This window comes from Oncorhynchus clarkii, chromosome 6, assembly GCF_045791955.1.
Source record: "Oncorhynchus clarkii lewisi isolate Uvic-CL-2024 chromosome 6, UVic_Ocla_1.0, whole genome shotgun sequence".
Classification (NCBI taxonomy): domain Eukaryota; kingdom Metazoa; phylum Chordata; class Actinopteri; order Salmoniformes; family Salmonidae; genus Oncorhynchus; species Oncorhynchus clarkii.
In genome coordinates this window covers 70,649,213-70,664,692 of record NC_092152.1, presented here as the reverse complement: position 1 = coordinate 70,664,692, position 15,480 = coordinate 70,649,213, and the positions used below count along the sequence as shown (strand labels likewise).

General features: G+C 42.3%; 1 protein-coding gene and 1 non-coding gene across 2 annotated transcripts in view; both read right to left on the bottom strand.

Moving 5' to 3' along the window:
- LOC139412439 (myosin-binding protein C, cardiac-type-like) overlaps positions 1 to 15,480 on the bottom strand; it is a 38,829-nt gene that overhangs the window by 7,195 nt on the left and 16,154 nt on the right. Inside the window, exons 14-23 of the mRNA XM_071159230.1 lie at positions 13,192 to 13,357; positions 12,992 to 13,098; positions 12,869 to 12,898; positions 12,605 to 12,744; positions 10,989 to 11,148; positions 10,475 to 10,579; positions 9,957 to 10,145; positions 3,694 to 3,828; positions 3,015 to 3,182; positions 747 to 835 (exon numbers count right to left, since the gene is read on the bottom strand). Coding sequence (XP_071015331.1) covers positions 747 to 835; positions 3,015 to 3,182; positions 3,694 to 3,828; positions 9,957 to 10,145; positions 10,475 to 10,579; positions 10,989 to 11,148; positions 12,605 to 12,744; positions 12,869 to 12,898; positions 12,992 to 13,098; positions 13,192 to 13,357 — 1,289 coding nt within the window. The remainder of the gene's footprint in view (positions 1 to 746; positions 836 to 3,014; positions 3,183 to 3,693; positions 3,829 to 9,956; positions 10,146 to 10,474; positions 10,580 to 10,988; positions 11,149 to 12,604; positions 12,745 to 12,868; positions 12,899 to 12,991; positions 13,099 to 13,191; positions 13,358 to 15,480) is intronic.
- LOC139412502 (U7 small nuclear RNA) lies at positions 90 to 144 on the bottom strand. Its single transcript, XR_011634695.1, has one exon. It is a non-coding gene; the product is annotated as a U7 small nuclear RNA (small nuclear RNA).

The window sequence follows — 15,480 nt, the reverse complement described above, 5'->3', positions numbered from 1 at the left end:
ACTGAGGTATTTTTGCAGACTGTAGTATACTGTAGTATTTACTGTTGTGTTTTTGCAGTAATTTTGTTTTATTATTTTGACGTACAAATGGGAGCTTTCTCCTTGAGGAAACCTACTGGACAAATACTAAAAGAGCAAATTTTCCAAAACCTATAGATAGGTAGGTGTCATGCCCTGGTCTTAGTACTTTGTGTTTTCTTTATTTATTTGGTCAGGCCAGGGTGTGACATGGGTTTTGTATGTGGTGTGTTTTGTCTTGGGGTTTTTGTTAGGTATTGGGTTTGTGGCTTAGTAGGGGTATCTAGCATAGTCTATGGCTGTCTGGAGTGGTTCTCAATCAGAGGCAGGTGTTTATCGTTGTCTCTGATTGGGAACCATATTTAGGCAGTCTGAGTGTTTCGTGGGTGATTGTTCCTGTCTCTGTTTTGCACCAGATAGGCTGTATAGGTTTTCGGTACGTTTTTGTATTGTTCGTGTTTATTCTTTATTAAACATGTATCAAGAATACCACGCTGCATTTTGGTCCGACTCTCCTTCACCACAAGAAAACCGTAACAGTAGGACTAGTATTCCATAGTAAACTGTAATATTTTTTTCATGTCGGTAGCACCATTCCATAACTCAACGTGCACCAAAGAAAATGAAATAGCAATTTCATTCAACATATTTCTCTTATGGGCAAGGGCACCAGCATATATACAGTACATTCATCCTATAGAGTGTGAAGGGTGTACTCTACCCCATACCTGGAAAGGGATCACAAGGTTGATTGTCTCCTCCACTTTCTTGATGAGGGTCTGGCGGAGATTTCTAGGAATCCAGATTTTGGGTTTCTCTGTTAACAAAAATGTCATAAATGTCAATGAATAAAAGTGTTTGGGTACAGTTTTGTGGTGTGCGTGTGCGCGTCTTCTCAATATTGTCAATCAGGGGTGTCAATTTGGGCTGGCTTTAGGACCATGCAGACACCTCAAAGTGGGCGGGAAGACTGTTTGCCTGACTGCAGGTGAACAGCCCAACTTTCCTCTCAAAACAGTGCAGAGGTGGAAGGTGGCTGTAATTGACTAGGTTACAGCTGTTTGACTTGAAACTAAACTCGAGTTTTAAATTCCGGTGCTGAGCTAATGCGTAGCAGCTAATTGCTGTAAGATATGTTGCTGAAGAATGTTATTTATGTCCCTTATCAACTGAGGTGAATGAAGGTATAGCAGCCAAGGTGATAATGATTGGAGTCAATTGTTGTCAATTGCTTGTTCTTGCTGTTCTCTGTACAGCATTTTAGACATTTTTAAATTGTGTGGGAATGCAGAAAATAGAATAAATAAAGTCACTTTGCTATAGCCTACCCTCAGTTTACCTGAAATTATGCCAATGCCATCAGTACCCTAAAGCTCGGGTCCTACCCGCCTCTCGGGGGTCTGTGCTATGCCACTGCTTATAACTATAAGTTTTCACTATCTAAGATGTGCCAAATAAATTATCTCCAGCTCAGGGCTCCAGCTATGCATTTGGTTTGCTAACTTCCTAACTTAGTGGCTAGCTCGCAAGATCAAGCTTCTTGGTTATGGCAGAAACAATCAAATCCCCCCTTGGATAAAAATCCTGGCTGCCAAACATTTCTTTGTGCTGCAGCAAACTGATTAGCCTTTTCAGATACTGTAGTTATTTAACTTAGAGCTCGGTTGTCTGTTCTTGCAATTAGTTTATGTTCGCTTGTTAGCATTTAGCTAGTGTCCGTTGTGTGAATTTTTTTGGGGAAAAAAATACCGGCCATTGTGTGCACTGCCAGTAATACCGTATACCCCTCTATGGTACAGGAATGGTATGAAAATATGCATACCGCCCAACCCTAGAAGTTGGTTCATGGCTCAGACTTTTCCCTGAGACTGGGAGTACCACAATACTGTAACGACCCTGGGTTTATAAGCGGGGAAATCGATTGCTTTTGCGGCACAGTCGATAGCGCGCCGGACCTCGGGCTCGAAGGTTGAGGGTTCGAGACCTGCTCCCTTCTGTTTCATTACAATACCTTTCAACTATCACGTTTAGCTTGATGGCACCATTACTGATCCAATGAGTTACTGCTCATGTACATTGACCAACCGCCGCCTGAGTTGACAACATCAAGTGCTTTTCAGTGCAATTCCACAGTAACGGTGACACAGACTTTCACTTTAACATGTATGTCAAACAAAAAACAATCATTGGAGAATTAAACCAACCATACAACTCTATGCACAGGAACTACTTTTAACAATTTCCACAGAAAATGTTACAAAAACACATTTATTTGAATAACAGTGCAGATGCAAAGTTTGGTAACAGAATGAACGTTTGTGCCACCATTCTTTTGACAAACTTTGCATCTGCACTGTTCTACAAGTAAATGTGTTTTTGTAACTTTCAATGGAAAATGTTAAACGTAATCATTATGCATAGAGTTGTATGGTTTGTTTAACTTTGCAATCATTGGTTTTTATTTGACATACATTTTAAAGTGAAAAATCTGAGTCTCAGTGTCACTGTTACCGTGACATTTCCTTACTGCCAATCAGAACTTAGTGATAATATCATCCTGCAGCAAGTGCAAAGGCCGGGGGCTTCAGTGTACATCTGAGAACTCAAAATACACCTCACAACTAATCTGTTAGGTGCTGAGAGTGAAATAGCTGATGACCTTGGCAATGTATGTATGTTCCCAAACATGATCTGTGAGCCCTGAGATCCATGTAGGGTAGTGGAGGCTAACTTCAAGCCTCATCAGCTAAATATCTCAAACTGTAGAGAAATAGGAGAGAGGAGACAACAGCAGGACACCTCACATACTTTCCATTACAACCTTTGGGTTTTGAACAAACTGATGATGTCTTACTCTTACAGTACAAGTGTTTTAGGAACTTCCCTGGTAAAAAATATATTTATGTTTTGTACATGTTTTGACTTCATGCTCATTGTATGGGAGGGTATAATTGAAAAATTGGATTCGTTTTAGGCAATCATGGGGGAATGCTTACGCATGATCTCGTGGATAGTGACGGCCTGTGCTAGGGAGGTAGGTGCACTGGGCCCTGCCATGTTGTAGGCTCTGACACGGAACTGCATCTTCTCCCCTGTCGGCAGGTCCCGGATGATTACAGATGTCCTCTCTGTCAGACCCTCGAAAGCTGGCACCCATTCATCAGCTGTGGGCAAGAGACATGTCAAAACGCAACATCCGAAGAAGGCTCAGTGCCCCATCCCTATATGTCATCACAACTAGGGCTGCCTGCTTGGATGGAGTTAGAACATTGACGTGCAGCTGGCCAGCATAGCCAACCCTGGAGGGATTGATTTAATTACCTACGCGTTGTGTTAATGGTCCCTGGCTCAAACCACTCTTGACAACTTAGGCCTTTGATGTTGTCAGACTAAAACCAAAGCTTTTTAGATAATGGCTCATCATGGAAAGTGTGATACAGCTAGCATGATAGAGGATGTCGTTTTATGTAAGAGGGTCAAGATTAAAAAAAAAATGTAAACAGGCAATGCTATCTGAAATGTTGCTGCATTTGGATTTATTTGACAGTTTTTCTATATTGTTAGGTTGTTTTTCAAATAGTGTGTTAACAGCTTTCATGCCATCCTCCTCCTTATCTACCCAGACATTGTGTGAGTGTGTGTGTCAGGGATCAAAATATTGAATGCAGTACTCACAGCCCTCCTTGCAGTACTCGACCCCATAGCCATCCAGCTCAGACGAACCCAGATGCTCCGGGGTTCTCCACTTCAGTGAGATGGTAGTGTCACTGATGTCATCCACGCACAGGCCGACGGGCTCACTGGTTGGGGCTTAGAGAGAGAGAGAGAGAGAGAGAGAGAGAAAGAGAGAGAGAGAGAAGAGAGAAGAGAGAGAGAGAGAGAGATTTCAGCAACATTATTCTAGTCTAAATAAGAAATCAATGTCAAGAAAAAATACATCAATAATCCATATGTTATGTCACCGATGTCACAGTATGTGACTGTAAAAAAGACATATTGAAAAATAGAGAAGGAAACATTTCAGTGTTAGCAGGTGTCAATGCAGGATATTTTTATTGTGGATTTACTGCTACCTGTCATTGATGCCTCAGCATCAAGACAGTTTAACTTAGCTGCAGATAAAGTGTGTTGCTACTGGTAACAGCCTTGTAAACTAGGGTCCTCCAATAAAAGTATCACTTCCTGAAATACAGTATCTCCAACCTTACCACAACCCATGTGTTAAGCACCCCTGCATGCTAGCTGACCTGGAGCTAGCACATTGGAGATTAAGTATGGACCTTGCAGGCTCCCGAGTGGCGCAGCGGTCTAAGGCACTGCATCTCAGTGCTTGAGGTGTCACTACAGACACCCTGGTTCGTATCCAGGCTGTATCACAACCGGCTGTGATTGGGAGGCACACAATTGGCCCAGCGTCGTCCGGGTTTGGCTGATGTAGGCTGTCATTGTAAATAAGAATCTTTTCTTAACTGACTTGCCTGGTTAAATAAAAAATGCATGACTGAGCTTTCATCAATACTCAACCTGGTCTTAGAGCATTTTATATTATTCTGTATGCAATTACGAGCCACTCCATTTAGGATGGTATGTATTCATTTGTGGATGTCCATTACCCTTTTTGTATAACATGTTTACGAATTACAATTCGTATTATATGTTACGAATATCTAAAACGAACAATGTGTTACGAATTTGCAAAAGGTATGATATGTTAGAAATTCTAGCTAGGTGGCTGGGGGGTTAACGTTAGCTACCTGGCTAACCTTAGCTAGACTAGGGATTATGGTTTGGGGTAAGGGTTGAGATTAAGTTTATGAGTTAGGGTAAAGGGTTAGATCAGGGGAAGGGTTAGCTAAAGGGGTTAAGATTGTGGTTGTTCGTTAAAGTGCATATTTATATCCAAATATCTCATTTTACATTGGCGTGTTATGTTCAGTAGTTCCAAAACATGCAGTGATTTTGCCACATCAATTCACAGAAATACTCACAATAAACATTGATAAAAGATACAACTATTATACATGGAACTTTAGATAAACTCCTCCTTAATGCAACCGATGTGTCAGATTTCAAAAAAACTTTACGGAAAAAAAGCACACCATGCAATAATCTGAGTAAGGCGCTCAAAAACCAAAACAGCCAAAGAGATATCCGCCATGTTGTGTAGACAACATTAGTCAGAAATAGCATTATAAATATTCACTTACCTTTGATGATCATCATCAGAATGCACTCCCAGGAATCCCAGTTCCACAATAAATGTTTGATTTGTTCGATAAAGTTCATAATTTATGTCCAAATACCTTCCTTTGTTAGGGCGTTTTGTAAACAAATCCAAACGCGCGTGCAAGTCCAGCCAAAAGGTCGGACGAAAAGTCCAAAAAGTTCCATTACAGTCCGTAGAAACATGTCAAACTAAGTATAGAATCAATCTTTAGGATGTTTTTAACATAAATCTTCAATAATGTTCCAACCGAAGAATTCCTTTGTCTGTAGAAAAGCAATGCAACGCGAGCTACCTCTTACATGACCGCGCGTCATGAGCTCAAAGCATTCTGCCAGACCTCTGACTCATTCCCCTCTCATTCGCCCCCACTTCACAGTAGAAGCCTCAAACAAAGTTCTAAAAACTGTTGACATCTAGTGGAAGCCTTAGGAAGTGCAACATGACCAATATCCCATTGTATCTTCAATAGGGAATGAGTTGAAAATCGACCAACCTCAGATTTCCCACTTCCTGGTGGATTTTTTATCAGGTTTTCGCCTGCCATATGAGTTCTGTTATACTCACAGACATCATTCAAACAGTTTTAGAAACTTCAGAGTGTTTTCTATCCAATACTACTAATAATGTGCATTCATTAGCAACTGGGACAGAGTAGCAGGCAGTTTACTCTGGGCACCTTATTCATCCAAGCTACTCAATACTGCCCCCCTGTCACCAAGAAGTTAAGTAACCATCTGTCTTATGTAACCATCAGTGCAGGTTGCTGAGGGGAGGCCGGCTCATAATAATGCCCAGAACAGAGTAAATGGAATGGCATCAAACACATGGAAACCAAGTGTTTGATGTGTTTGATACCATTCCAATTATTCCGCTCCAGCCATTACCATGAGCCCGTCCTCCCCAATTAAGGTGCCACCAACCTCCTGTGGTAACCATACCAAACGTGACATATCATACTAATATTAGTGTTCTGGATTTACCTTTACTATGTTACGTCTAGTCTATGAGACCAGGCTGCAATACTGGGCTGGCTGCATCAATGCTACTATGGAAACCATTCAGTCCCTATAAATCTTAATGTCATGTTTATCTCACCATTTTTCTTAGAAAATGGGTAAATAACAATGGAGAAACAAATAGAGAGTATCTTACTCATTTTTTGTTTACATCCATAAATCTAAAGATGTATTTCATGAATAATCCTAATATCAACAGAGAGAACTGAGGTTATTTGTAATTTATCCTGTCATAGCTGATTTGTACCACATAAACAGTTTGCATGTAACAACACATTAGCACATAGAGACATCCTGCAAAAGCAGCCTAAAATAAGCTCAAGCTGACAGCCATCAGAGGTTGAGTTACAGAGTTGCCTTTCCCCCGGGCACTGAGCCCATGGTCCCATGTCACAGGTTAACCAGACAGGGGAGCCATGTAGGCATGTAGTAGAGGTCAGAGGTCAGTCTGTGTTTAAAGGGCCAGACTGAATGTGAAAGACCAACTTGCGTCTACGGGCAGTACACGAACACAGCAAACAATACTTTGATAAACATCCTTTTCATTTTATTAGCCATCACACAAACAACAACACATGAAAGTCTGTTAGTAGAAAACTTTTCTTCTCTTTTGCGCCTGTGAGACAAAACATACAACAAACATCTCTGATTTACCAATGAAGGTGGCACTGTCCATTCCTACTTACATTGCCCCTTACAATAACAGTAAAAAGGAGAACAGAACCACAGAAATCACAGCCAGGGTTTACCTTCTATCTTATTATCATCATTATCATTAAAGAAATCCCAGTATTTATTACAGCACAAACCATGCCCGTAATAGTTGACCCTAGCTTAGAGGAAAATAAATCAATGCCTACTCCTAGGAGGTTCCAACTCTGGTACGGGCTCTGGTGCCTGGGCGGGCTCTGGTGCCGGGGCAGGCTCTGCTGGGTCACCCTCTGCAGGGGGGGCTCTATCGGCTGGTGGGTCTCCTTCTGCCGGAGAGGCCCCATCCTCAGCTGGGGGTGCCGGAGCTGGGGCTCCTTCAGCTGGGACTGGCCTTGTTGAGGGTGCTGCTGGCTCAACAGGAGTCTCTGGTGCCAGATCTGGGGCTTGTTCCTCTGGAGGAGGTACTGCTGCTGCGTGTGGCTTGGCCTCCCCCTCTGTCGGTGCCTTTGCTGCACCATCCACTGGAACTTCCTCCGCTGGCGGCTTCTTCTCGGCCGTCTTTGGCAGCATTGGCTTGGTCATCCTTGAATAAGGTTAAGATAGTGCTCTTCGAAGTGAGCTTGTCGTACTCCTCCTGTTCCTTGTCTCCCACACGCCTCAATATACTCTGCTGTTGCTCCTCTCTCTCGATCTGTTCTATCTCAGTGATAGCACTCGACAGCAGCAGTTCAGCTGGGTCGATGTCCTCCCAGAGCAGCCTCAACAGTAGCAGCTAGCCCCTGGGTTCTAAGCAGCTGGTCCCAGCCCCGCCGCTCGCTTACATGCCATTATTTATAGAGGGGGATGCCACAGATAGTTTCCTAATCAGCTGTCTTACAAGAGATGGGTCCGTCCAGATACCTCGATGTTCACACTCACATCCCCGAGAAGGAGGAGAAAGTAGAGGGGGACCCAAGGTAAAGAGAGCCCCATAATTCCACTAGACACTGATTTCTGTCTTGAAGACACCTCCTCCAGTCTTATTTTAGACAGTGTCTACCCAAACATGTTTTCCCTACAAGCACAAGTCAGCATGCCATGGGAACCAAATGTCAAGATGACCATGTGTTGTTGTTGAGTGGTTAGAGGTGCCCGTTGTGATTGCATAGCAGACCTTACATGGCTTAGGGGATATGTAAACTTAACTCTCAGTAGCCAAACCCCCAAGACAATTCACTGTAGTGATAGACAGCACTGGCATCAATCAAACACACTGCCACTGAAAATATGTATATGGGTAATCCAAATACTTTAAGATGGAAACAGTTTTGTACATTTCCAATTAAAATCATGTAAAAAAATACATACAATTTGATACATCAAATTGGGAATTTTGTGGCATATTAGCGCAACTGTATTATTAACGAAGTAATATCAACATTATAATCAGAGAATACAGGTATATAGCTGCAGTCAGAACAATGGGGTTGTTTCTTCTGTTTTTATGCTCTGTTTATGTTCCGTGGTCAGCTCACATCAGTAATCTCTGCCAGGACAAAAGTTGTGTTGATGTGACAGTGTGACAATACATGGACAATAATACGATTATTGTGAATTTATTTGTAATTTTTTTATTTTACCTTTATTTTACTAGGCAAGTCAGTTAAGAACAAATTCTTATTTTCAATGACGGCCTAGGAACAGTGGGTTAACTGCCTGTTCAGGGGCAGAACGACAGATTTGTACCTTGTCAGCTCGGGGATTGATCAGATGAATATAATAGTTTGATAAAAACGTTTACATGCTCTGCAAAAATAACGATTTTCCTAATAATCCTGTTTACATGGACACATCTGAAATCAGGCTACCTGATGGGACTTTGATTAATGCAGAAAATCACCAATCAAAGTAAACGTTCTACCACAGCGACCATGTTATTTTTGTGAAGCCTACTTGATTCAGACATATACAGTTTGTATGTGAAAACTATTTCTAAGATGCATACTTTCAGTTTTTCCACAGACACAGCTCATTACTTCTCTGCATTATTTATCTAGTGTCACGCCCTGACACTTTGGTTAGGTCAGGGTGTGATTTGGGTGGGCATTCTATGTTTTCTATTTCTTTGTTTTTGGCCTGGTATGGATCACAATCAGAGGCAGCTGTCTATCTTTGTCTCTGATTGGGAAACATACTTAGGTAGCCTTTTTCCCACCTGTGTTTGTGGGTAATAATTAATTTTCTGTGAGTGTTTGTGTGCGCCACGGTTGCGTCACATTCAGGATCTGTTTACCTGTTTTTTGTGAAGGTTTCACTTTATTAAAGATGTGGAATTACATGCACACTGCTCCTTGGCTCATTTATGACAGGGAGATGGAAGACAGCGATTGTGACATCTAGATGGGCTAGCTCACACTGTTACAGTAGGTTACAGTATGTGAGGTGAATTGCTTCTCATAAGTAATGGTTTAATTTAATTGATTTGGCATAATACATGATTTCATTGTAAAAATACATACTTTCAGACCACTGTGCCCTCTTGTGGTAACTTCCCTCGCACATAAGAGGGAAGCTTGCACTGCTGGTGCTGTCACAAGTGCAGATCAAATGCACTGCTGGAACTCCGATTAAGCCGTTTACACATATCCGAATAATTCAAAAGATTGCTTAGAAAACCTGGTGTTTTAATTGCTGCTTGTTTACTTCGATTTTGACCGTACGCCGATTAAGATAATCAGAGTAAGGTGTTTACATGACTATTGCATAATCTACCTATTGTCATAATCAGTTTAATATTGAATTATTGATGTGCATGTAAACATAATCATATGACTGGTGAGTGACTGACTGTCCAGTGTGACCACCCAAGGGAGAGCACATGCCTATACGATGACCATCCACCGCCCAAAGTTTACACCAACAAGCTGACACATATCTGTTCGCATTTTGAATGACCTGATTGTACGAGGCGCCACATGGAACAAAATGTATTTCCCCATCCCTCAAACAGGGAAGTTCAATTTCATAGATGTATATAAAGGAAAATCACAAGGAGGGGAACTCACCCACTGGGATGAAGGGTTGTGAGGCAGCGCTGTGGCATGACATGCCAATGGCGTTCACTGCATAGACACGCATCTCATATTCCACACCCTCTATCATCCTCTTGGCCTCATAGGTAGTATCAGTGTAGGGGTCAAAGTTCAGCCTCATCCACCTGTAGCTCTTCTTCTTCTTCCTCTCCAGCACATAGCCTGGGAAGAAAAAGTCAAACATTGTTACTGTATACATCACAGGAGGTTGGTGGCACCTTAATGGCTGCAGTGGAATGGTGTCAAATACATCAAACACATGGTTTCCATGTGTCTGATGCCATTCCATTCGTTCAGTTCCGTTCCAGCCATTATTAATGAGCCGTCATCCCAGCAGCCTCCACTGATAGACATGTGACTGTACCTATCAATATACTACAATCAAACTACTCATATTTTCTCTGTACATGTTCGCTGTAAACAAGTGAGCATTGTGTATGCCTGAACATAAGATCTGGTAAGACATTATGCACGCTACTGTATATCCTCACCAATGATCGGGTTGCCACCATCTGACTTAGGGGGGTCCCACTGGACAACGCAGGAGTCCTCTCCAACACTGAGGATCCTTGGGGCCGAGGGAGGGTCTGGCGCATCTGAGGAAAAGAAAAGGACATAAAAAAACATGAATAAGATGACTTGGGACTATAAGGTTCTATCTGCAAAAGGATGATTCTGAGATAATTGGCTTTAAAGTTTCAAACCCTCATTGGTTTGAATGGTGTCTGCAATTTTTATCTAGTATTCTTTTGAACTTAACAAAATGAATTGGGGTGTTTAGAGTACTACATAGGCAGAGAACATTGAACAGAACAAGGCTATGACAATAACTACATTTGGACAAAAATGCAGATAGAACCTTTGTCCCAAGCTCCCAAAATATAGTGTAAAATACAGGATAAGCAAGGCACAACCTGATTAAACTAATTTGTCTCATCTCTTTGACTAATGACAGAATGAAAAATGTATCAACAAAAATCCTTGTGGGCAGTGGTTGTATCTTACCAACAACTTTGACGTTAATGTCAGCTTTGTCCTCCCCAGCAGGGTTCCGCACAATCACAGAGTAGAGGCCCTCGTCCTGTTTATCCGCTCCCTCAATAGTGAAGATACAGTGTCCCTTGGTGCTCTCCACGTGGAGCCTTCCATCTCCCTCTGTCATCACCTGACTCATCAGGACAGCAGATCATTAGCGGAGTCATTCTCATTCAGCTGAACTTAAGGGATCAATTCCAATTCGTAATGCAACCGTTTATATCATCTGATCTGGAGTGTATTCATTAGTGCACACCGTTGCAAACGAGAGTTTCTTAATGGACAAATTCAGGTAGGTCCTTCCTTGTTTCGGCTTGCTTGCTTCCGGTCTGTTGTAGTGAACACACCCTTGATGATACTGTTTATTGTCAAAGCCAAAAAAGGACAAAATACACTTTCCAAGACACATTGGCTGGAAAGGATTTACCTGGTCATGCTTTTTGGCATGAAAACCAACCACACTGGGAGGTTTACTCATAGACTCAGCTGAAATGGCCATGCAAAAGCAGCTATAATACTTACTGTTCTGCCCTGGTGTCACCCCTTCGATGTCTTTCATTTCAGCAGAAGATTTTGAACATGCTCTTACCTGATCGTCATGGAAGTATGAAACCGCATGCATTGTTATCAGTCAACATGTTGCCACCCAGGCCTCTATTGGCACAGACAAAATACAATCCTTGATGTTTTGAAATGAACAGTGTGTGAGAGCATGAGGAATAAAAAGTAACAGGGATGCCAGAAGAGAAAGGACAGCATGAGACTGACACAAATGCACAAACACATATACAGGGGAAAGAGATGCATTTTTTGGAACCCAGGTGCTATGGAGAGAAAGTAGTAACAGAGATTGAAAAGAGACATGCACAGGCCTCAGCGTTGGTGTTTAGGGCCACACTCACATCCCCATCCTTGATGCTCCATGTTTCTGCCGCCACCTCAGAGCCAGCCTACATGAGCAGAGCAAAGCAGTAAGGGTGCTGAAGAGGAGGCCAGAGGGTATTCCCCTCTTGTCTCCCCCTTCTCCCCAACTAACATCCCGTTCCCAGCAATCAACCAGACACCTGCTGGAATTTAGGTCATGTGGTCGCCTGCAGACCTCCTACCTGTTGGGATGGGTGAGGAAGGGATCCTCTCACCATGAAAGTGGGACAATTAGCTAAGACGTAAATTAAAAAGTTTGACAACTGAGAACATGGGAAACCACATAGTTGAAAGTGGAAAACAAGGTAAACACCATAGTTGATATTGAAAAAAACAAGGAAAGAAACATTAATAATTAAGCTAGTCTACAGTACACGGCCACTGGTAGTGGAAGAGTTAATTGTATGAGTGAACATACAAAGTATCAGACAGCTTATGACGTACTAATGGGGAAGACAAAACAACATGGTTCAGTCTTCTCACAGAAAGCCTTACCTAGAAGACCTGATCATCTGTACAGTCGTTGGCACTGAGGTAGTCTCTCCTAAACATCCACTGGTCAGAGGCCAGCGTTCACACAAGATTTGGTTCTGGCCTACCAAGATTGGAATAGAGGCTATGTGCTAGCCTGCGTGGCTAATAAGGAAAACCAGCAACTTTACCTTTTCTCCCTTTGTCCAGACCACAGTAGGCGCTGGGTCTCCAGTGATGGGCACGTCCAGTCGCAGCTTGTTCCCAGCCACCACCATTATGGTGGAGTCGGACGTGTGACCCATGCAGTCAAGGTGGATCTTTGGAGGATCTTCAGGAATAAAGAATGATGGAATGCAACATATGTAAATGTATTCTTAATCCAGCAATCCAAGATATATAATATTTTCAATTGAATAAGAGGCTGCGAGGATGAAGAATAAACCATGGTATACCTTGGCGAGGCACATAATCGATCTTGACCTCTGAAAGGCAGACAAACACGCAATGAATTCATAAAATGAAAAGGATCATTATGAAATGCAGGGGCACATGACATGGTGTAATTGTAAAAGTACCCAGGAAGTTGAGTTTGGCTGAGAGGTTGAATGCGTATCCCTCTGGAACAAAGGTGTAGTCACCCTGGTCCTCGGGTTTGACGTCATCGATAGTGAGTTTGTGGATCCTTCAGTGAGACATAATTTTCACAAATATTTGTCCAGCTACTCAACAAACCTTCTGATCCTACCCAGTACAACAGTATGTATACCATTCTCACCTGCCAATGTGTGTAATATTGGTCCTGGCATCGGCCTTCACTTCCACTCCGTTCTTGTACCAGATACCCTTCACAGTCTCATCTGAGACCTCACACTTAAACACAGCCTCATCCTTTGCCTTCACCGTGAGGTCAGCAATGTTTTGGTACACCTCCAGTTCCTTCTCTAAAGGGTCAGAAGTCAGAGGTCAGAGATGATTCACAATGTATATAGTATATGAAGTATTTCAGAATGTGTGGTGTGTTCATTATGATCCTAGGTTTTTCTAGGGGACTTTTACTAGGGGATCCTAAGTGACATGGATATACAGTATATATACAGTATATGACAACACCAGATGCATAGAGGATAGGGCATCTGATCCACACAGGAAACTAATACTTTTAGACATCAACGGAGGCTGCAAGCTCAAAGTCTATCAACATAAGAGAGAGTACGAGACAGTTAAGGGTAGTGGACAGGGAGTGTCCGCAATGATCAATGTAAACTACTCCACTCCTAGTGAAGGTTACGGCAGAATGAAGTTAGCTGGCAGGAGCAATGAGAAGCTGCTACTGAGAGCATAATGGGGTTGGCAGCTGGTAATTCTTGGCAATGACTAAATTTGATGGGGCCCAGATAAACTATAGTTGCGAGCTGGGCCAGATATCATATTTAAATTAAACTACGAGCAACAACCGCTGAGCAACACACAATAAAATAATACACACAAGATACTTGTGTATTCAGGGGTTTGTGCTTAGTCCCCTCCTGTACTCCCTGTTCACCCACGGCTGCGTGGACACACACGACTCCAACACCATCATTAAGTTTGCCGATGACACAACAGTAGTAGGCCTGATCACCAACGACGAACCAGAGAGGAGGTCAGAGACCTGGCAGTGTGGTGGCAGGACAACAACCTCTCCCTCAACGTGAGCAAAACAAAGGAGCTGATTGTGAACTATAGGAAAGAAGGGCCAAGCACTCCCCCATTCACATCGACAGGGTTGTAGTGGAGCAGATCGAGAGCTTCAAGTTCCTTGGTGTCCACATCACTAAGAAACTATCATGGTCCAGATACACCAAGACAGTCTTGAAGAGGGCACGATAATGCCTATTTTCCCTCAGGAGACTGCAAAGATTTTTTTTCCTCAGAAAATTCTACAGCTGCACCATCAAGAGCATCCTGACTGGTTGCATCACCGTTTGGTATGGCAACTGCTCGGCATCTGACCGTAAGGCGATACAGAGGGTAGTGTGTACGGCCCAGCTTCCTGCCATCCAGGACCTCTATACCAGGCGGTGTCAGAGGAAGGCCCTAAAAATGGCAAAAAACTACAGCCACTCAAGTCACAGACTGTTCTCTCTGCTATCGCACGGCAACAGATACCCAAGCACTAAGTCTAGGACCAAAAGGCTCCCTAACAGCTTCTACCTTCAAGCCATAAGACTGCTAGACAGTTAATCAAATGGCCACCTGGACTATATACATTGACCCCCTTATTTTCTTCTTTTTTCTTTTTTTTTGCACTGACTCTCTTGCACAGGTTCGATATACACTTACTAGACTCTAACCACACACCCGCACATACTACACTGACACTGCAATACACACACGGACAAACACAGAAAACACACACACATTCATATTGACGCCACACACATATATACATTAATATTCCATCACACTCCTCACATACGCTGCTGCTACTCTCTATTTATTATCTATGCGTAGTCACTTTACCCCTACCTACATGTACTGTATATATTACCTCAATTACACGACTAACCCGTACTCCTGCATATTTACTCAGTACCTGTACCCCTTGTATATAGCCTCATTATTGTTATTTTATTGTGTTACTATTTTTCCTTTAGTCCATTTAGCAGAACATTTCTTACTTACTAAATACAAAACTCTGCATTGTTGGTTAAGGGCTCGTAAGTAAGCATTTCATGATAAGGTTGTATTTGTATTTGGTTTCAAGTGTGATTAGATTTTTATTTGGTTTGATAACTGTATATATACAAACATACATGTCTGTTTATATACAGTACCAGTCAAAAGTTTGGACACACCTACACATTAAAGGGTTTTTCTTTATTTTTACTATTTTCTACATTGTAGAATAATAATAATAATTCTACATTATTTTACAATGTAGAAAATAGTGAAGAAATCAAAACTATGAAATAACACATATGGAATTATGTAGTAGCCAAAAAATACTATTTGACCAAGAAGGAGAGTGATGGAGTGCTGCATCAGATGACCTGGCCTCCACAATCACCTGACCTCAAACCAA